At 42.8% G+C, this 21,361-nt stretch overlaps 1 protein-coding gene across 4 annotated transcripts in view; it reads left to right on the plus strand.

Annotated features, from left to right (window-relative positions):
• LOC147631285 (ARM repeat superfamily protein) overlaps window positions 1–21,361 on the plus strand; it is a 202,063-nt gene that overhangs the window by 179,831 nt on the left and 871 nt on the right. For 2 of the 4 annotated variants that reach the window (XM_086809654.1, XM_086809655.1), the window contains 8 exons: window positions 6,614–6,699; window positions 6,894–7,081; window positions 7,181–7,273; window positions 10,461–10,648; window positions 10,772–10,883; window positions 15,162–15,319; window positions 20,047–20,163; window positions 20,600–21,019. In XM_086809654.1, coding sequence (XP_086665780.1) covers window positions 6,614–6,699; window positions 6,894–7,081; window positions 7,181–7,273; window positions 10,461–10,648; window positions 10,772–10,883; window positions 15,162–15,319; window positions 20,047–20,163; window positions 20,600–20,836 — 1,179 coding nt within the window. In that variant the 3' untranslated portion in view covers window positions 20,837–21,019. Of the gene's footprint in view, window positions 1–6,613; window positions 6,700–6,893; window positions 7,082–7,180; window positions 7,274–10,460; window positions 10,649–10,771; window positions 10,884–11,152; window positions 11,467–15,161; window positions 15,320–20,046; window positions 20,164–20,599; window positions 21,020–21,361 lie in introns of those variants that run through there. The other 2 variants (XR_015267554.1, XM_086809656.1) reach the window with 2 other exon arrangements.

The following is a 21,361-nucleotide window of genomic DNA, read 5'->3' on the forward strand; positions in this document are numbered from 1 at the left end:
AATGAGTCTCTTTCATTTTTATCCACCTTAGATTAGCAATGTCATTAGACTAGATTACTGTTGTGATAAGTGTAGGATTAGTTTATCATTAGGTAGATGTTATATCTCAGGAGAGCTTGATCCATAATTTCAACATAATTGACAATCGGTATGATACTTCCTGGAGTACCGGCATCTAAAACAATCTCTCTACCTCTATGTATAGAACTGATCTTCTTGGCTTTGTATGATTTCTTTGGCTCCATGCGAGCATGCCAAGGCATTCCCAACAAAATATCACAGGCTGTGAGAAAAGCAACCATAACGCTCTCATGATCGAGATAGCCTTGTATGTGAATGCGGAGCTTGCCAATAGTTGGCGTTACATTAACTCCTTTACCCTCAAAAGCTTCATTTGCATCCATTTGGATGCCATAGTCTAATACATCTAACCCAATGGCAGCAACCATCTGCACTGAAATGAAATTGTGCGTGGATACATCATCAAAGAGAAATAATGCAAGTTGATCTTTCAATTGTTCCCATGCTTTACATATGTGTCTTTCAATAGAGCGTGTCTTGTGTTTCCTTGTACATCTAGCACGGTATTTACATGAGGCTTTTCTGTACCATTACCTACATTCTTTGGGTTTCGTGGGCACTTAGGATATATGTGATCTTCACTACCACATCCAAAACATTTTTCATCACGTACATAATCCATCCTTGGCTATTTTGACAGCCCACGGTCATTACGTTTGCCCTCCAACTTCTTAGATGAGCCCTTCTTTGCACCCTAGGCAGCTTTCTGATCACTTTTTAAGGGCTGTCTGCCCTTTTTCTGGTCATAACCAGCCCTCTTCTTGCCCTTGAAAGAATTTGAAAATGGCTTAAATTGTCTTGAGTCATGTGTAACTTTTCAGCTACAGTAGCCGAATGAGTTAACTGCTGAAGAGTTTGATTTAGATACACCTCAAGACTCTCTTGAATGATTAGATGCAAACCGGACTCAAACTTTCTTTTCTTCGCTTCATTAGAGAGTCTCAAGAAAGGGGTAACTTTCAGCAATACCTTCCAATATTTGGCAATGTAAGTCTGGACCAGCTCCTCATCTTCCTGCTTCAACCAATCCCATGCTTTGCGCACATTTTTAACAAAGTTTGGCGGTAGGAACTGAGCATAAAACTGATTCTTAAATTCAGCTCATGTGCAAGCAACACTCTGATCCAAAAGTTTGGCCATCCACCAATTACTAGCTGTGACTTTTAGAGGCATACCCACATGCTTGAGTTTAGACTTCTCAGAGAAGTCTTCGTTGCGAAAGGCAATCTCAAATTGCCGAATTAAAGCAAGAGCTTTGGTACTTTCCATCTTTCCAAAAGAAGTTTTCAAATTTAATGTCTATGAACTCTCGGGATCTCCTCTTTGAATGAGATTTGCCATGCACATCAGTTTTAGAGTTAGGGGATTCATCCCTAACCCTTTTTCCCCTATCTCAAGTGGTACTCGTAGGTCGGGTAGAATCAGCATGACGGGAACATTCTCGGTGTGAAATGATATGATGGGAATGAGATGTAACCTCTTCCGAATCACCTGAATTTGCATGTGCTTCCAGGCAAGAAGTCCTTCCACTAAGTCTTGCTATGCATCCTTTCTTCCTTTCAAATAGGAAATAGCCAATTCACGAACATCTTTGTATCCCATCTCTGCTACCATTGCCTCAAAGGCTGCATCATCTGCTGAAATTTTTATCTGTCCTCGAAACGTTTTGCACATCAGGATATTTTCTCAAAGACCGCCATTCTACTGTTTCATCACAATAGCATCTAACTTGACGCCTAAGGGCCTCCAACTCAGACTTTAAAACAATGGTATGTGTATGAACATTTCCAACAGTCTCTTCAGCATGTGCGCTCTCCTGCTCAAGAGGAATATGAGCAGTTCCAACTGATCCTTCTGCCCTCTCCTGCTCAAGAGGCTCAGTGTAAGTGCTCATGTTATCTGTTTTGTATGCTTAGTCAAATTTTTTGTCCTGCATGCCCAAAAATCGTCCTTTCTTAGTCTGTATGCTTAGTCAAATTTTTTGTCGTGTATGCCCAAAAATCGTCCTTTCTCAGGTAGAGAAAGAAACCGATGCTCTGATACCAATGTTAGAGTCGGGTGGGTAGATACAAAAACTATTTGCCAAGACACAACATACATCCAGCATACTGTCCAGACAGTCCCAAAACAGCAAGTAAACTGCCCTGTGGATTCGTGTATGCAAGTGGACCTGCTATCTAAGGCTTGTAAGCAATTCGACCAGCCCTGTAGCAACTGTTTATGAAGTCGACCAGCCCTATGACACCTTTATTTGCTGTCTAGTAGCCTTGTGCCACCTGTAGAAGACGTCGACCAGCCCTACGACACCTGTATATGCTGTGCAGCATTCTTGTGACACTTGTAGAAGCAGTCGACCAGCCAAAATCAGCCCTATCAAGCACTAAGACTCCCCACGTGTGGAGCCTGCATGCCCTGCCAGTAATCCTGCTACTTGATTTGACCTTTGGCTCCTCAAAGAGCAACGCGTGGGTCTATTCCTGGTTGTCTAGGTGCCCATCACTAATAAATGGCCTCGGTACATTATTATAGTCCACCTTGATGTGGACTCAATTATAACCTTACAAGTTTGTCTGCCCGAATTTTAACGAGTTTGAACTTGTAACCATAAACATTAGTAAACAAAGTAATAATATTTAAATAAAGTTGAGTGCGCACACTTACCACCTAAAAAACGCAAAATCACCACCTTAGTCCCAGACAGGTGTGCAGGGTGTCCGGTGCCCGTGGACATTCACTCACAGGCAAAAATACTTGGCAATGTCTAGGCAATCAAAACAAGTCACACATGCACATGCAATTTCACAGACATATGCTTGTGCACAATAATTTGGATTAAATTCCCAACTTGCCATCTTGTACACCAAAGTAGTCCAGACCACGGGTGCCGCCCATGCAAGATCCAAACACTCACAAAGCAACTTCCCTTTCTATGAGTTCACATAACACTCACTAGGATTACCATCCTTCCATGACTTCACAAAATCACTCACGGGGGTTACTGCCCTTCCATGAGTGATAGGTCGGCCCTCTATTCCATACACTAGTTCCCATGGATTAGTTCATCTCATCACGTACAAAGTTATGGAGTATTATGGGATGCCGATCTATCTTATCTTGAGTGCTCACTGCTTGGAAGGGACTGTCACACGATAGATCTAAGGCCTGTGCCCATAGTAACATGAAACGTTTCGTCCGTTTCGTCGTTTCTAAGGTTTTGTTTTGTTTTGTTTCGTTTGTTTTGGACGAAACGCAAAGGTTTCGAAGTGACACTTCTTATATACACATACCAAATTTATAACATAGCCAACAGAAAGATGAAGATGCATGTTTTGGGACTAGTGGGTATGAAATTCATGATTTTGGGAGTAGGTTTTTTTGGTATTTTCAAAATTTGGGCAAGAAAAGGAGAGAAAGAGAGGAGGAAAGAAACAAGTTGGAAGGGAAGAGGGAGGTGAGAAGAAAAGGGAAGGAGGTGAGAAGAAAAGGAGAGAAAGTTGGAAGACAAGAAAAGGACAGAAAGAGGAGGAGGGAAGAGGAGGGGTGGACTGTGGAGGAGAAGAGAGAAAGAGGAAAAGGGAAGAGGAAGAGGAGGCATGGAGGAATAGTGAAGGAGAGAAAAGGAGGAGTGGACAAGGAGAAGAGGCGGAGCAACAGGTTGTGGCCATTGGATGCGTGAAGTGGCAAATGGGCAACAAACAAGGACGAAAACGACGGCAAAAATCGCATTTGCAAAAAAAAAAACCCTCCCACCCGTTTTTTTGACCTCTCTTTACATTTGGGCGAAACACTGTTTCGATGGGCAGGTTTTGTTTTGTTTCGAAACGTTTCATGCTAGAAACGTTTCGTGCCGTTTTGAGAGGGCAAAACGGGTTTTTATGTTACTATGTCTGTGCCATGCCATGATGATAGAATCCAAGAAAAAGGGGGCACCATCCTAATATTTGCCTCAAGTGGGGTTTAGCCAAGGCCATCAACTTGAGGATCCAACTTTTCTTTCTTGATCATATACATGATCAAATTGATTTCATGGAGGGCATGATAATTGTTCATCATTGGTTTGCTTTGTAAAAGGTTGTAGAACAGGCTAAGGAGAACAATCAGTGCATGACATGTCTATTGCTTGATTCTCCAATGGCTAATGGCTGGGTAGATTGGGATTGCTTGAGAGAAGCTGGTAAGGCATTTTGGATTTTAGAGGATCCTTCGCCTATACACGGTGCGGTCCATGAAGCGTACTATCACTTAGGGGATAGTAGCCTAGGTGACTGAGACCGGCCCCGCTCTTTTCTATGAGGAGGTAGCAGGTGGGCATGCCCTTTGACTCTCTCACTGCAGGATTGATACAGTTCCCACCCCTTACAGCTCGGCAGAGCCCTATTCTTCAGACACTAGCCCGAGATGGGAGATCATTAGTAGCATAGCTGCATGTCACATTTGGTGGGCCTGTTTGCAGAGAGGCCATTGAGGGTATTCTCACCCCTTGAGCCGAGTCCATCCGCTCCATTTGGACCAACATCATTCTTGCCCTGTGCGGTCAGTGGGGGAAGCTGCAGGTAGGTCAGATTGCATGCGTAGACAACGAGAGGCCTTGGCGAATGGGTCCATTTCTCATTGATTGGGCCAGCGAGATGACTTGGGATTACAGGCCGCCGGTTGTCACCAATCCCTAATTTTTTAAAGCTTCTTATGTTGATCTTGGGCATGTGTATGGATCTTGTAGTAGCCTTTGCCACTTGGAGGCAAAGGACATGACATTATTAGTTTTGGAATTTGTGGTTTGTACAGACATTGTAGTGCTGACATTGTAGTGTTGGGGCCTAGATTCATGGTCTATACAGGTGCTTGTGCCTTGGGGCTAATATTTATTCATGGTCTTTATAGGTGTTTCTACCTGGGGCTTGTACATATCTTTGGTCTGGACAGGTATTTATACCTGGGGCCTCTAATGGGATTTTGGAGTACAAATGAGTTGATGGGAAAATTTTCCTATCTTCAATGCATGCACGTGCATGAATGATTTTATTTGACTTTGTGTGACTTGTTTTGATTGTATGGACAATGCCTGGTTTTATTGTGTGTGGTGTGGTGGTAAGTGTATTTTCCAATTTTATTTTATTATTTTAAGTCTTGTTACTAAGGTTCATGAAGACATATTCACACATTGGCGGGGTTGGAGATGCCCCAGGACAGGACCAAATCACCCTGTTGGGCACTATGATGGGGGGGGACTACCATCTGGAAGGGTCACAGGACACGGGCACCACCTGTGAAACCCATACAACCCCCTGATAGTCCCAATAGGTGTGCAACACACACGTCCACAGGGGTACCAGGCATCCCCGGCCCCATGGCAAATTGTGCGTGGAATTATCAAGTTTGGGCCATTTAAGAGAGAAAAAGCAGTTATAAGTGACTTTCAACTATTTTTGGCTCTTTTATTAAAAAAAGAGCTCTTATCTTCAGTGAAAAACAGATCGCGACTCATTGCGCGGAGTTTTTCAGGACAGCAGGACTCGTAGAAATATCGTTTTGCGTGCAACACATCTTTCTGGTCCCTAGTGTTGTGCACTGTGTAGATCTCTTTTCTCTTTCATGTTGTTGAAGATTAAAGTGTGTTAAATCTTGGTTCTCCGTGATCAACGCTTTCAGTTCCGTTACACCGGTAGTGGTCCGTTCACCATAACCCTTCACAGAGTCATTGCTTTGAGAAAGATATGAGACTGACAGAGGTGTGATTGAATCTTGGAGAAGTGGAGACCTAGGTTACTTTGAACAAGAAACTGATAATAGAGCGGCCAGCCATGGAGGGAAACAACCTTCCCCAGTTTGTATTTTGCCTCCTTTGAGGGTTTTGAGCATGTCCATCTAGCCCTTGGCTGCTATTTTTTAACTGATAGAAGGATCTTTTTCCCAGAAAAGAAACAAGGCATTTTGGGTTGAATCAGAGGGGTTTCTTTTTTGTACATGGGTGGGTGCTTATACAAGGCCAATGTCAGCATTATTATCCTCTGTCTTCCTGCCAGAAGAGATCAGCAACTTAAGGACAGTGAGATTTAGATGGCACCGCAGCATTTGTTGAGATTTCAAGTAAAAAGCTTTGTTGATTCAGGGATGCATTGAGAGCATTAGTTGAGTCACTACTCACGTATATAGGGGCCTGGTCCTATTGATAGTCCTGCTTTTTATGGGATCTAAAACTAGCTCATCAGTAGCCAACTGCTAACACATGTTACACCTTGCATGCTTAGCCAATCCATGCCAACAATGTTAAAACTTTTACAGAGGTCTTATATATATGTATATATTTTTATACAGCCCAGTGCAAATTGATGATTCTAGAAACTTCGGGAACAACTTTTAAAACAATTTTTGAGAAATTCTTGTGTGTGTCAGCTCATTCCACATGACATGATTTGCACAATTTAAGGTGCAATTTGCTAGCAGAGGGTAGGTTGCTATCTTATTTTTCTTGATGGCTCATATGGGTATTGTTTCTTACTTGGCTTTGTGGTTTTGCTGAGCCAACTTGCAGTTGAAGGCAGAGAATAAAGGCTCCTCGAGACAACACTCTGCTGCGTATACAACAATATTGGAGGCTGCTGTGCGTGCACTTACCAGGTACAGTGCAACCTTGGTGAATATCTGATATCAAGCAATCCGAATGACACCAAAAGGCAGCTTTATCATGAATTTTGAAAGTTAAAGTAGAGAGAAAGGTGCAACTTGTGACATCTAGTGAAGGCTTATACACAAGCATTCTTCAGTTGGAAAGAGTTGCATACATTACCTTACTGTAAATTTGGTGTATGCAGATTAGGATTGATCTTGAGCCATCTGTCAGTTTCAAATAAACTAAATCAAAGTGGAGAAGACCCTGTGCTTGATGTTTTGCGCTATTTCTGGCCTCTTCTTGAAAGCGTACTTGCTTCACATCACATGGAAAACAATGGCCTAGCAGCAGCAGTATGTAGATCTTTGTCGTATATCATTCAGGCTTCAGGTGTGAACCTGTTGTGACCAATCTGAATTCTGCCATGATGATTTTGCATTCAAAGAATCTACAAGGATTGTGTTCGTCCTTGTTTGTTCTCTTTTGCAGGCCAACAGTTCTTTGCTCTGCTTCCTAAGGTCATGGTTGCGCTCTGTCAGGATTTTATTTCAGTCCAATCAAATGAGTGTTTTATAAGAACTGGTAAGACGTAAGAGTTGTTTTGAAATATTTCTCCACTATGATTTTTTTCCCTCAAACCATGTTAAGCCTATTTCAACAAAGATTTCAGATTTCTGTGAAATCTTCTAAAACATTCTGACTTATCATCATGCTGAAGCTCCTTTCTATTTTTTGTACTTCCTTTTTCACTTTTTTTGGTCCTATACTAGAATCCTACATTTAGAAAGAAAGCCTTCATATTGCAGACCTGATCCTCGAGCAATTCTATCTATATCGTGCTTTGGGTGCCTTCGGTTATCATAAGCAATAGATGGAGCATGGGTGTGCAGGTCTGATTGTCGTGCAAGCTCACAGTCTCTTTAACACTCATAAATAGATTTATGATGCGCTTGATGTACTTGTAAGAAATTTTAGTGTGCAGTGTAACAGAAATCACTGATGAAGGCTATGTTATCTCTTTCCTAGAAGCAAGCCGGAGGTATGGGTTGGGCATGCACTACAGGCCTCTATGGCATCTCTTGCAGCGTCTTCAGCCACAGTGCCTCCGCTGAATTATGAGGAGCGTTTGAAGGACTGGCGGGTTGCTCCATCTCATGCTACAAGGTTACATGAACTAACAGCTAAAAGGGTCTATATCAAAATGCTTGCTCTTGGATTGCAAATCATGCTAATGCGCTTTGGATAATGCATAAAATGGATAGATGGTGGGGTGGTTGTTTGAGGAGCATATGGAAAAATGGTTTGCCACTGAAAGAAAGATTGTTCCTTTGGAGATACATTGTGGGAGTTTTGCCTGTCGGTGTGTTTTTGGAAAAGAGGCACATTTCTACGGCAAGATGTCACCGTTGCATGTTGTGCGATGAGACAATGCCTCATTTGCTATGGTATTGTGATTGCTCTCGTGCTCTCCTAGACAGACTCTTAGGGTGTCTTCATACACGATTCCCGGGAGCTCGTTTTGGGAAGACATTTTGGCTTTTTGCTCAGATTTCACAATCATAGTTGTTTCTTGTACCGATACGAATCCATTCGTACCGTACGGTTCGTACGGTGCCGTACCGTCCGATATCGTAAAGTTTCGTACCATATGATCCCCCCCCCCACACACCTTGAGAAAAAAATTCCAAATGCTAAAAAAATATAGAAATCTTGCTTAAAGAAGATCCCAAATGCCCACAATACTTTGCAACTCAGTATTCCATGTGGGGTTGCTGAGAGACCTAAAAAATCTGGCAAGGTAGACTGGTAGTATACACTTGATTGGTAGGATGAGAGATTCTTGCTACATCACTTGGAGATCCCTGGTATAGGTAGGCTAGACAGTAAGATCCTCAAGTTATGTACGAGGGAGAAGATTTGGACATGGCCATTTTGATCTAGAGAGGAGTCCCTAAACCTATCACCCTAGATGCACTGCTCGTATTTGTGCAAGGACGGTTCATTAGTCATAAACGCTACATTGGGAGACCTTTGGTATTGCATTACCTATGCAGATTCTTTTTTGGAGACGATTGGGAGATCCAACTAGGAGAGACACATCTCCATGTTTTGGTTCCTCAAGCAATGTAGACGACTCCCCCCGCCCCCCCCCCCCAACCTTCCCTCACATTCAAGCTTGAAGCTCCATAGTTTGTAAGTGTTAAAAAAGACCGTATTTTATGGTACGGTATCCGAAAATTTTATATCGTACCAAAAATTCCCGTACGGTATCGTATTTTTGTACCGTGACAACTATGTCCACAACAATATACCAACTTCGGGGTATTCTTTGCATGGACTACTTTTCGGGCATTGTGGACAATATGGGAAAATAGAAATCAGATGCATTTTGGACACATTCCTCTGGATCAATACACCTACTTCCGATGCTTGTTGAGACAGTCTCTACATGACCGCCGAAACTTGCACCAAATAGACGACCAGCAATACATGGCCTTCTTTGACTGCTTCTAGGCAGTCAATTCCATGGGCCCTATATAGGGACCTCAGTTGTATCATGTTGTTTTGTTTGTGGGTTTTGTGGGTTTGCACCTCGCAATGAGGTTTCCCACTGGTAATATAATAATTACTTAAAGAAAGCAATAGAAATCACACTCACACATACAAAGGGTTTTTCCATGGGCCCTATATAGGGACCTCAGTTGTATCATGTTGTTTTGTTTGTGGGTTTTGTGGGTTTGCACCTCGCAATGAGGTTTCCCACTGGTAATATAATAATTACTTAAAGAAAGCAGTCAATTCCATGGGCCCTATATAGGGACCTCAGTTGTATCATGTTGTTTTGTTTGTGGGTTTTGTAGGTTTGCACCTCGCAATGAGGTTTCCCACTGGTAATATAATAATTACTTAAAGAAAGCAATAGAAATCACACTCACACATACAAAAGGTTTTTCCATGTACAAGACAGAATGTACAGTACATAAGAAGAACAATACTTAAGTACTGCTGAACACGTTACAACAGTTGGTGGTGTCTCCCCTTGGTTGTGCACTTGAGGCATGAGCATAGATATAGGATATAGTGGAGGCTGGATAATGCCTAAAGAGAGAGGAGATAACACAACAACTTAGTGAGTGAATGAGGATTATGGGGTGTTGTCTATAGACTTGATGTGACAGTAAGTTCTTATGACCAGTTTACCCATACGTTGGACCAGTAATAGTTCTTATATGGCATCTACGGTAGGCCTTCCAACCCTGTCCATAGTCAACAAGGGTCCCAACAGGTCGTGAAACCCCCAGACAGTGTGTTAGGGAAGCACTCCTCAAGTCAAGAACCTGCCTCGATGTTTGTACACTGTCCATTTGTGTATGCTACCTATCTAGCAGTAGAAAACTCTTGGGCATGGTTTTGTTTGACATTTGATCAGGGGACCAGCACCTATGGTAAGTGCGCTGAATGTTAACTACTGGAAACGAGTTCTAGAAATGCAGTTGTCCTTATCCTGGCTCCCTTGGTTTGCCCTAATTGTTCCCACCAAAGAAAACTGTAAATCATGAATTGAGTGTGGCAGAAATCAACAGATTATATTTGGCAGTATAACTCTTTGTTCACAAACATTTTGATATGAACCAAACTGGAGGCAGGAAACAACTAAGCATAGCTCATTTTTTATAGTTCTTTGTATGGTCAAGTGCAATGTTGCTGTTGAAAGGCCTCATTTTCCTTTTTGTTTTTTTGCCCCCCTTCTTTGTCATAAACGTGGCAGCTTCAGTGGCACTTGAAGAATTTGGGCATAAGGAAGAACTTGGCTCTTTGTTTATCAGCACATTCAGTGCATTCACAGAAGCAGAGATTATATCTGCTATGAATTCATCGTATGCTTGCGACCAGGAACCAGATGTGGTGGAGGCTTATATGAGCTTCACGTCTACATTCCTGTGTTGCTGTCCCAAGGTATATGTAATACTAAAAGAAACCTTTTCCTTGAATGTTTGCAGATCTGCATTTCGATAAAAGGATTTTGTAAGGAGAATGTGGCAATCAGATTCATAGTGATGAAGTGTTTATCTGTCACAGGATGTTATAGTTGCTGCTGGCTCACTTATTGAGACGTCATTCAAGAAGGCAACTATTTGGTGTACAGCTATGCATCGGGGAGCAGCTCTTGCAGCCATGTCATACATGTCTCGTACGTATCAATTGTATGCATGGACTATGTTTAATACAGGGTTGCTATTGGGAACAATTTTTAGTTAGTTTTTTCTGGTAACTGAGGAACATGTTACATGAGTCGTTCTTAATCCATATGGCAGCAAGATGTGAGTGATATCAGAAAAAATGATGATAGTGATTGCATGTTTAATGTAGAAGTGACAGAAATTGCCTTATTGCATATAACTCTCCAAATTTGCCATGCTGTCAAAGTTCCAATAATCCCAGATACTGAATTTTCTGCAGAAACCCAAGGTGGAGCCAGTTTTACTAATCGAGGTACCCCAAACCCATTGCATATAGCTCTCCAAATTTGTCAAGCTGTCAACGTTCCAACAATGAGCTCAAAAGGAAATAATGAACTGGCTTGTAAGACCCCTACCCCGCCGTTACTAGCCAGGGCTAGGGTCTCACTCAATAGGTATCCAGAATCGACCTTCATGAAAGGCACAACCAGCAGCTCCCTGAGGCTCAACTAGCTGAGAACATACATTTGGGTAATCTATGCAACGTACCCTTAGATCTTGAGAAGTCTAATTCTAAATTCTTATTCGATTTCACGACCATATCTCAGCTGGAAATTGTAAATCCCAAGTTATTTTGGAAATCAGCCCTGCATTGCGGATCCACTACCACCTGCTTTCTGGTTTTTGGTGTAGAGATCCAGTTTTAAAGCCACCCGTCACTTTAGCTTTCACTCACACACACCTCTGAAAAACAAGTACACATGCACAACTCTTATGCACACACCTCTTTAATTGAAACAGAAACATCAAATTTTGAGATACCAACTGAAAATCAGCTTTGGTGCTAACTCAAGTCTTATGCTCAATGGCTTTGTGGTTGGCTCATTCAACCTTAAAAGCTCGGTCAGACAGGGCTGCCCACTTGCTCCATTGTTATTTGCTGTAATTTCTCATCCTTTGATTCTAGCTCTTGAGTTGGCAGCTGCTGAAAATCAAATAAAAGGTCTACAAGTGAATGATGAACAGTAGATGGTGATTCAATACTTTGCTGATGACTCACTTCTGTTCTTGGATGCATCCAATGAAAATGTTAGAAAGGCTTTGGCAATTGTACAAGTCTTTGCAGATGCATCTGGCTCCAAATGTAACATTCACAAGTCAAGGTTAATCAGTTTAACCGAGGATGAATCCTTTGATGTAACCAGATGGGGATGCCAAGTTGTGAACAAAGGCTAGATCTTTAGACATTTGGGATGCCCCATGGGAGCGGATGTCTCAAGTAAAGACATAGCGGACTAGCTTATGGACAAATTCATAGCCAAATTTAGAGCTTGGGATAACGTATATCTTCCCTCTCATTCAAGGGTAGTAATAGTAAACATGGTGTTGTTGGCATGTTTTCACTTCTTTACTCCTTGTATAGATTTTACAGCTTGCCTCTGGAAGAGAGCTCCAACCTATGCTAAAGCTTTTCTATGGAAGAATAAACAGGGCAAGAGACCATGTTCCTTCCTGGCATGGCAGAAGGTGTGTAAACCCAAGAAGGATGGGGGAATTTGGCATCCTAGACATGGAAACACATGCAATGGCGAGAATGCCAAAAATGTTGACTTCCTTTCTACAACAGAGTCAACCTTGGACTAGGATGCTTAAAAAGCTTTCTCTGTATATGACTGTGAGTTGGCAAGGCAAATGGAGGGGACTCTCTTGGATTGATAAGATTTTTTCCCATGATCCACTTGTCTTTAAAAAGATGCCCTTTGCTGAATTTCTGATTAAGAAATGGAAGAGGATCATTCCCCTTATTCAACGGCAAGGATCTCCCATAATCACGGGAAATTCACTATGCATGTATAATGTTTGGTGGTCTCCAGTTTTTTCCCTCCGTTAGCCCTCATTGAGCCCAAAGTGAGCAAAAGACTCAACAACAGAGGGATAAGCAAATTTGAGGATTTCTGGGATGGTCCTCTTCTGGGGTGGAGAGATGATGAACAGCTATCTGTCATGTATGGTCTTTCAAGATTTTATAAGAATCATTTGCATGTAATTATTGGTAAGCTCAAGACGCTAACTATCAATACTTCTCAACGCACGGAAAGGTGGATCAAAGGTTGGTGGTGGACAGATGGACTTCCCCTTGGTCGGGAATCAACTGCCAAGTTTTATCAGATGTTAATGCACGAGAAGAGAGATTTTAAACATTTCAATACAATATGGAAAGTAGCTTGGCCGGACAAATGCTGGGAGTCCAGATGGAGAAGAATTTGGGGATCCAAACTGCCAACACATGCTCAGACTTTTTGTGGAAAATCATGGTTGGGGCTCTTCCATTAGGCTGTAAGCTGATGATCAGAAATATGGCCTCAAGGATATGCCCAAGATGCAAAGCAGCCATCAAGGATTTCAACCATGCCTTTTGGGATTGCCCGGCATTAAGATCCTTTTGGACACAGCTCTCTAAATGGGGGGAGGGGGGGGGGGGGGGGGGGGGGGGACATTTTTGGGCTGCAATGTACATGGTCCCATTGGGTTTTGGGTAAAAAGATTGGTCCAGCAGAGGAGAGTAATAGCCTTTTTGGATTTGCAAGATTTACATTAAGATCCTAGCAGAGGAGAGTAATAGCCTTTTTGGATTTGCAAGATTTACATGCCTATGGGAGATTTGGTCTACGAGGAATACTCTGGTCTTTGTTAATGATGGCATGCAAAGTGTAGATCCTAAGAAAGTCATCTATTTAGTGAAAGCTAACATTGCTAGTCTGGTGAGTGTAAATAGATGGGAGTCAGATACAATGAAACTACTCACTAAGAGGATATTGGATTGAGCAGTTTCTGTGGGTAGTTCTTCTCTTGATTGTTTGAGAAGACTAACCCACAGTTTATATGTACTCTTTTCATATTGTTAATATAAATACATCTTCACTAAAAAAAATTATTCAAACTTATTTACATCTTCATGTCTTTGTCCATCTTTACCCCTGCATACAACTTTTTAACCTGACGTGCTGTTCAGGTCCCAGCTATTCACTGATGTGACCAGGACTACCCAATTCCCTGCACTTTCCTGCTATATTTTCTTCCTCTAAAACTGTTTTTGTTCCTTACTCAGCGAGTCCTGCCACCCAAGGCCGTTTGATGTGGTCTGGTCGAACCAGTGAGCTAATACACTGTCAGGCTGCTTCCTTTGAGTAGGGGACGTTAGAAGGTGTCTGCCACTCCTGGGGAATGGCCTACAGGTTACCAGTTGCTCTACCTGCATGTGGGAGCTGGCAGCTTCCTGACAAGGGTCCATGACGCCACCGCCAGAGGACAACTGGCCCAGGGGATGCGGGTGCGGGAGCTGAGGTTGTGCTCGGACAGGATTGCGTTGATTATTTGTGTATGAGAATTTGCAAAAACCTTAAAACCTTTATAACATGTCTGTATTTACACAGCCAAGGGATCTCTTGCTGTGCGAGCTGCCTGCACCCTAATCCACTTGGGCTCAAATGCCAGTTCAAATTCAAATTCGCTTTGATGATGTTGCCAAAAGAGCAACATCATTAAGGGCTCACAATTGACTTTTTTTAATGTTGCTTCTTTAAAGGCTCACAATTGCTGCGGGTGATTTCTGCCTGTACAAACCCAAAGAGTGCTGAGAGACTTTTGAGAGATAATTAGTGGCTTTAAGACTTTGTAAAGCACACAGTGCTATATTTCAGAGGGGAATTTTTACATGATGTTGAGATGCCTCCTTTGATGTGAAACGCTCCCCAATTGGTTATTGAGCACCCTTTGCTGATTTTTTTGCTTTGCTATTTTTATGCTCACAGTTAGCTTTCTTTTAAAAAAATATGAATTAGAGTTATAGCTTGCCTAAGCTTGGATACCAATGTTAGAAGTCACAGTAGAGGGAGAGTGAGATAATAGAAAGCTTAAGGTGGATTCAAATCGCATTGCATCTAGGAAGAGTAAAATGCCATTGATAATACAGCCCCACTATATTGAAATGATAAGGCAAGTCTACGATTCTATACCAACCTCACAGCCCTTGAACATATGTTAGGGTCTACACTGCCCTCTTTATTTCTCAAGGATATGTTAGATAGATAATTAACCTGCAGGCTCAAAGATGTATCAAGCTTAGCCTTCTACGACATGCAAATTTTTATATTGCTAAAAGCTTCTTCCAGAGGCTAAATAAAAGAGTTTGTAGAGTACGTGTTTGCATCTAAGAGCTTTGAAGCAAACCATAAGCATGCTCTGTACAGGATTTGTTTTAACAGCTGGCATTGCTGATGACTTTTCAGGCTTCCTGGAAGTTGGTGCATCATCTCTTGTAGATTCTGGAATACATACAAACGAGTTCTCTCTTGCAGGGGTCTGTCTCAGGATTTGCTTAGAATGTGGAGAGAGCACTGTGTGTGGAGTTTTGTATGCTTTACTAGGAGTTTCTGCAATGACAAGAGTATGTCTATGTCCCATCTTATTGCTGTTGTTGTTTCGGTCTTTTTGGTTTTGAAATAAGGCTTTAGAATGCTTTGTTCTTATCTGCCTGTTCAGGAAATGCATCTATCCAAGAGCGTGGAGTAGTCAAAAAAGAAAGAGCACCATCTTCTGAGGGAACCCATAGAGAATGGAGTTTAAAAACTTCAAAGGAGCATTCAATACGTCAAAGGGATAGAGATTCTAAAGTATGCAAAATTTTGTACATAATGGAGGGTTTAAAAACGAGTTCTGAAACAACCCTTCATGATGTCGACCAATTAACTACTGGAGTGGGAAGTTCTACCTACTGGATTTGCTACAGAATATGAAGCTTAACCCAGTGTGCAACCTCCTTCATTGGTGCATGTGTGGCCTTTAAAGACCTCCAAGAGGGAGAGAAGGATAAACTCACCATAGATTTCTGTGGTGTTCAGGGGATGATCACACAGACTGATAGAGCCATTTTCTTTACTTGTAGAGGATCGTTGGCAGACATTTCTGTGTGTCGGCTGGTAGTACTCTCAGTGAGAGGTGTCCCCTTACAAGTTATTGGTATATGTTGATTGTCAATGGAAGGGCTTCACTCTGTTCCACATCGAGAAGGTAGAGAATGCAGAGATTGCCCTATGAAGAGCATCTAGTATAAGATGCAGAGCTACTTCCTATTAGAGTGGTGTTGGAGAACAAGCCTTATCCAAGCACAATAGACATAAGGCATGTGAACACACTCCTGTAAAAAAGGAGCAGATAAAATCCATGAAGTAACCACAAGGCAAAAGTCAACAGGGCAACTACCTCTGCTAGAATCAGGGAGCTGATTTAGGGATGCCTACAATCAAAGGAGGAGGTGGAGAGAATCTAGGGCCCCTAATTTGATATTATTATTATTAGCATCTTGTATGGACCTATTTACAGGCACTCACTTCAATGAAAAATCAAGCAAGCATTTCTATCATTTTGTCTACTGTTTTCAGTCGTGTTATTCCACGTAGATCACAAGGCACTCTTGTATTTGGTAAATAAGCCGGATCTCGCAGGAAAGTTACCAAGATGGATGTTGCTGCTGCAGGAGTTTAACGTCACAAAAACATACTCTTGGTAATTAGTATGCAGTAGTGGACTTTCTTTCTAGATTGGAGTCAAGAGAAGCTCCAGTAGGGGTGGACCATGACTTTCCAGATGCACAATTGTTTGTAGTGGATGGTGAAAAGCTGAACTGTATGATGAGATGCTGCAATTCTTGATTGACCTATCCTTTACAGAATACATGTCAAGGGATGAGAGGAAGGAGCTGACCCTTTGAAGTAAGTCATTCATGGTGATAGTCGGACAACTCTACAAGGTGGGAATTGATGAGATGCTAAGAATATGTGTCCTAGAGCATAGCATCAAGCTATGTTGGTAGAAGCGCACCAAGGAGTCAGTGGAGGACATTTTTTAGGAGAAGTCACAGGAAGGAAAGTTTTCCAGGAAGGACTGTGGTGACCTACAACAATTAAGGATGCTCACACATTTGCAAAGGAATGTTACATGTGCCAAAGGATAGACAACCAAATGTTTTGGACGAAATGCCACACAATTCGTATTGCCTCTTGAGCCATTCCAAAAATTGAGACTAGACTTTGTAGGTGTGTTCCAACTAGGAGCCCAAAGGACAGGCAATAAGTATATATCTTGGTGGGAACATACTATTGCACTAAATGGGTGGAAGCAGAGGCAAGAGGCAAGAGGCAATGAAAGACTGCAAGGCATCATCGAATGAGGTGATCAAGAAGCTAACAAAACAACACATGGTAATGCATAAAACGTCAACAGTGTACTACCGACAAGCCAATGGTCAAGCAAAGTCTACTAATCGGATCCTAAAGGGAGTTCTAGTCAAAAGATTGTGAATGAAAATTGTTGAATTTATTTACATCAAATTGGGAGTAGAGCAAGGTCATTCTTGTCTTGTAGGAGAAGAAGTGGAGAGAGCAGTTTATGGGAGGAGAAGAAAGATTTAGGAAAGGGGTGAGTCTCAATGTGGGAGAGAGAGAAGATGAGGTAAATATAGAGGCATTCATGAAGGCGGCTTATGCAGATGAAGCGCATGCACACGTGTGTGACTTGTATTAGAACAAGTGAATGATGAAGTGATCCTCGGGAACACATTGGCACGGAGCATTTCATCAGATTTTAGCATGAGGCTACAGCTTACGACCACAGGTTGATTTCTGCAAGAATGCCAACAAATCCCAACCTTTATGCAAATGATCTAGTGGGAGGCAAATAGATCGCCTCACACGGTTTAGTGGAGGTCATGCAGCTGCCTGACTGTCGAGGTTTGCCTTCGCCTTCTTTTGTGCGCCCTCCTCTGCCCGCCTGCATCCCCCCTGCTGCCCGCCTTGCTTGCTGCCAGCCCTCCCCTGTTTCGCCCTCCTCTGCTGACCGCCTGCATCCCCTCCTCTTCTGCCCTCCTGCATCCCTCCCTCTGCTGCTCCCCATCCCCCCGTCTGCTGCCCGCCTTCCCCCCTCTGCTGCACCTTCTCCCCCCTGCCCGCCTGTTCTTCCTGCTGCCTTACATTGGCCTGCTGCCCGTCCTTGGTATTGGGCCTTCTTCCTCCCTTTCCCGTTTAGCCCTAAGCATCGAAAGTTCTTCCTTGTGTTCAATTTGGTCTTTCTCGCTCAGATTAGAATCATGGCTAATCAAATCCCCCCCCCCCTCCCCGACCTGGTGAACCACTAATTTTATAGAAGCCGAGCTCGTGACCCTCTTTGCAGAGATTGAAAAAGATGCCAAAACAACCGTCATCGCCAAAATCTTTTGGTCACATCCACCCCGTCTCCAACCCCGTGATTGGGTACTTGCGTTGTTGCCCCTAACATTGGTATCAGAGTCTCAGTAGGTCCTAGAATCCATGTGTTTGTCACTCCACTTCAAAGATGTGGGTTGCTTGGGACAGGATTCTTACAAGCGGACTTCGGTGCTGAGGATGCAGCCTCGGAGGTGCTGAAGGGCAACCCATTCCCATTAGGCCCAAGAGAGATGTTTTTCCTTCCATACACCAGCTATTGTGACCGTGTTGTGAAGAAGATGGGAATCGCTTTCCTCTTACACTCAGATTCCGAGGTCTTCCAACACGTATTGGCCAATGCTGGAGGCCATTGGATCAGCTTTCGGGCTGGTCCTACAGGTGCTCTCTATCCCTACCTCTGCTGCCCAAGTGGTCACTGCCTCGGCGTAAGCGGTTCGCAGGGTTATGGTGCTTGCTCATGACAATGAGCTTTTTGAGGACTTCATGCTGCTTTTGGGACCCAACTGTTTGTTGAAGCAACATATGGAGATTGCACGTAGACCTGAGCAATGCCGGGTTTGTCACCACATACACACATATATATGTGTTGAAGATGTTAATATAACTTTCTCCCTTTCTGTACTGTATGCAATGCAACAGCTATAGCCATGTTCATCTCCCAGCCACCATAGTAGGGCTGAAACCCTACGTTTGGTATCAGAGCCTTGAAGTTGTCATCTACTTGGCTGCTCACATCTCTGCACATATACCTCAGCCTCTCCCCACTTGCTGTTGTCCACCTGACTGTGCATACTCAGCTTCACTGAGTTAACCTGACTCTGCCAGTCGCCATCGCTACTCAACGCTGCTACCCATCTACTCTGTGCACTGCACACCAAATACACACAGCTCTGACGACTGTGCGCATAGTGTCCTATAGCTGCCCTTTTGGCGAGCTCCACAGCTTAGATCTCCCATAGCTGCAACAAAGAAGCACAGAATGAAGAGCACGAATTTTGAAAAAGGGCAAAGAGCTTCACAACTGTCTCTACAATAGCAAACACATCAAAGTGGTGAAAATGCTTATGCAAACAACACTCAGGAAGGTACAAATTTGGGGCTTTCATCAGTTTCTGAAAATCTATCTTAATCAAAGCATTAATCCCAAATCTTTCATTATTTCTGAAAATTGAGGGTACATACATGACATAAACATGTTGCTATAGCCTCCTATAGCATCATTTTCAAAAACCCCCAAATTTTCACATCCCCTCTGCCATGGCGCCATTCCAAGCAAGAATTGGATATGCCTTACCTGCCCTAACAGTTGTTTGCGGCATATTAGACAACTTCTGGTTACATCTATAGATGTCGTTGAACACCTACTGTCAAACAAGTGAAGCCTATAGTAGGGCGACCAGACAGGTAACCAACAAAGGTGGGCTAGGGAATTGACTTCTTTGGTTTGCAAACTCATGGAATCCAGTATGTACAACAATATGCAACTGTAAACGGGTAGCCAACTAGGGGAATCACCGGGCTGATGACTTCCAACATGGTAAGCCATTAGCCTGCAAGCTCAGTAGCAGCAGGGGGACCTAGATTGGCTTACGGTCTCTGTTCTTCAAGCTCATGCTAAGTCAAGTGATTGTTTTGCCAGTAGTTTTATACATGTAACGCCTCTAATTTTTTTCTTGCCATAGTATGGGTTGATAATGTGGCTGGCCGGTTAGTGAGGCCAACATTTTAATACATAAGAGTAATGGGGAGCGGTTGAGACTGCCAACTCTATGTGGTGTGGCACAAAAACAAAATGTTTATGATAAGAAATGCAGATTATAACAACGTAATTTGTCCTTTTTTCTTCTGATTTTAAGTACCAGTTCATGTTATGCTGATGGGCTTTTGCAATGAAATGTATATGATGATGCAGGTGCATAAGGCAGCAACAATCCTTCAGCAGCTTGCAGCTGTTTGCCACCTAAGTGAGGGTACAAATTGGAATTCTAGACTTGGGTGGAGCTCATTGCAGACATGGCTTGTAAATGCGGTATGGTTACCTTGTCTTTCACGGACACTCATGCATGTAAAATGATTTTTGTAACTGCTGACCGTTAATTCATTTTAAGAGCCTCTACGCTGGCTGTTCTAGGCAGAAACCATGTTCTCCACCCCCCCCCCCCCCCCCCCCCCCCCAACACCCCCACATACCGTGCTAGCTCTGGCTCAGATGACTGAAGTGGGTTTTTCAAACAAGATTGGTTCAAATCAGGATCTCAATACATGTTAGACTTTCACCCCATCTCTGATTAGAGATCGAAATTATTAGAAATTATACTTATATAGATTCTTGGATGTAGCAGAGTTTCATCACTTATGAATGTACCAATGATGTGAGTGATGAGGCTGAAAGAGAAGGCAAATACATATTAGGAGGCCTATCTTGCATATAAATAGTTTGATAAGATTAATTTCTGGTTTGGCAGGTTCGCACTGTCCCAGGAGAGTACTTGAGGTCAGGAGAGGCCGAACAGCTGATTCCGTCCTGGTTGAAAGCATTAGAGGTTGCATCTTCCGACTATTACAAAAGTAAACTGTCCACTCTGGGCAAAAACACATCGGGTGGTTACATGCAAGGCGATGGAGGACGCTCCTTGAAACGTATCGTTCGTGAGTTTGCAGATGTGCATAGACACATAGCCCCGAGCTTTGGTTCCCTGTGAACAGTGGAATAGAGGCTTTTTGGCAACTATATTTCGAGCATGTGGCTGGTCTCTCCAACAAAATATGTAAGCAATCCTGCGACTTTTGCAGGTCGATGTGAATAAAAATCTTGAAAAGGTTTTGCATGCTGTAAAATATCATACCAAATCTTCAATTCAATCAGTGGGGGCTTGGAGTTCAAATCTTTTAAGAGGTCCTGAAATATCACCCATACTAGGTTATTATAGCTGGTGATTTAAGTGGGTCTATAATCTGTGTTAGTCTCCATCAACACTTCTATGAAATCAAATGAGCATTCACATGCGCTAGCATCTCTTCCATACTCTCCATCTAGTTGAGAACTCAAGTCATTCACAACCTAGCATGCTAATTGTAAGGAGATCTAGCCAATTGTTTTTTCCATTTGATTATAAGCACATGGTTTCCCTGCCCGAGTGTGTCTCAGGGAATTATTGCAATGTCACTCCTGTTAATGATCATATAGATAATTGAAGTAGGGGTGCCTTTCACCATATGATAGCTAA

Source organism: Cibotium barometz, chromosome 15, assembly GCF_041138505.1.
Source record: "Cibotium barometz isolate CiBa-2024 chromosome 15, ASM4113850v1, whole genome shotgun sequence".
Lineage (NCBI taxonomy): Eukaryota > Viridiplantae > Streptophyta > Polypodiopsida > Cyatheales > Cibotiaceae > Cibotium > Cibotium barometz.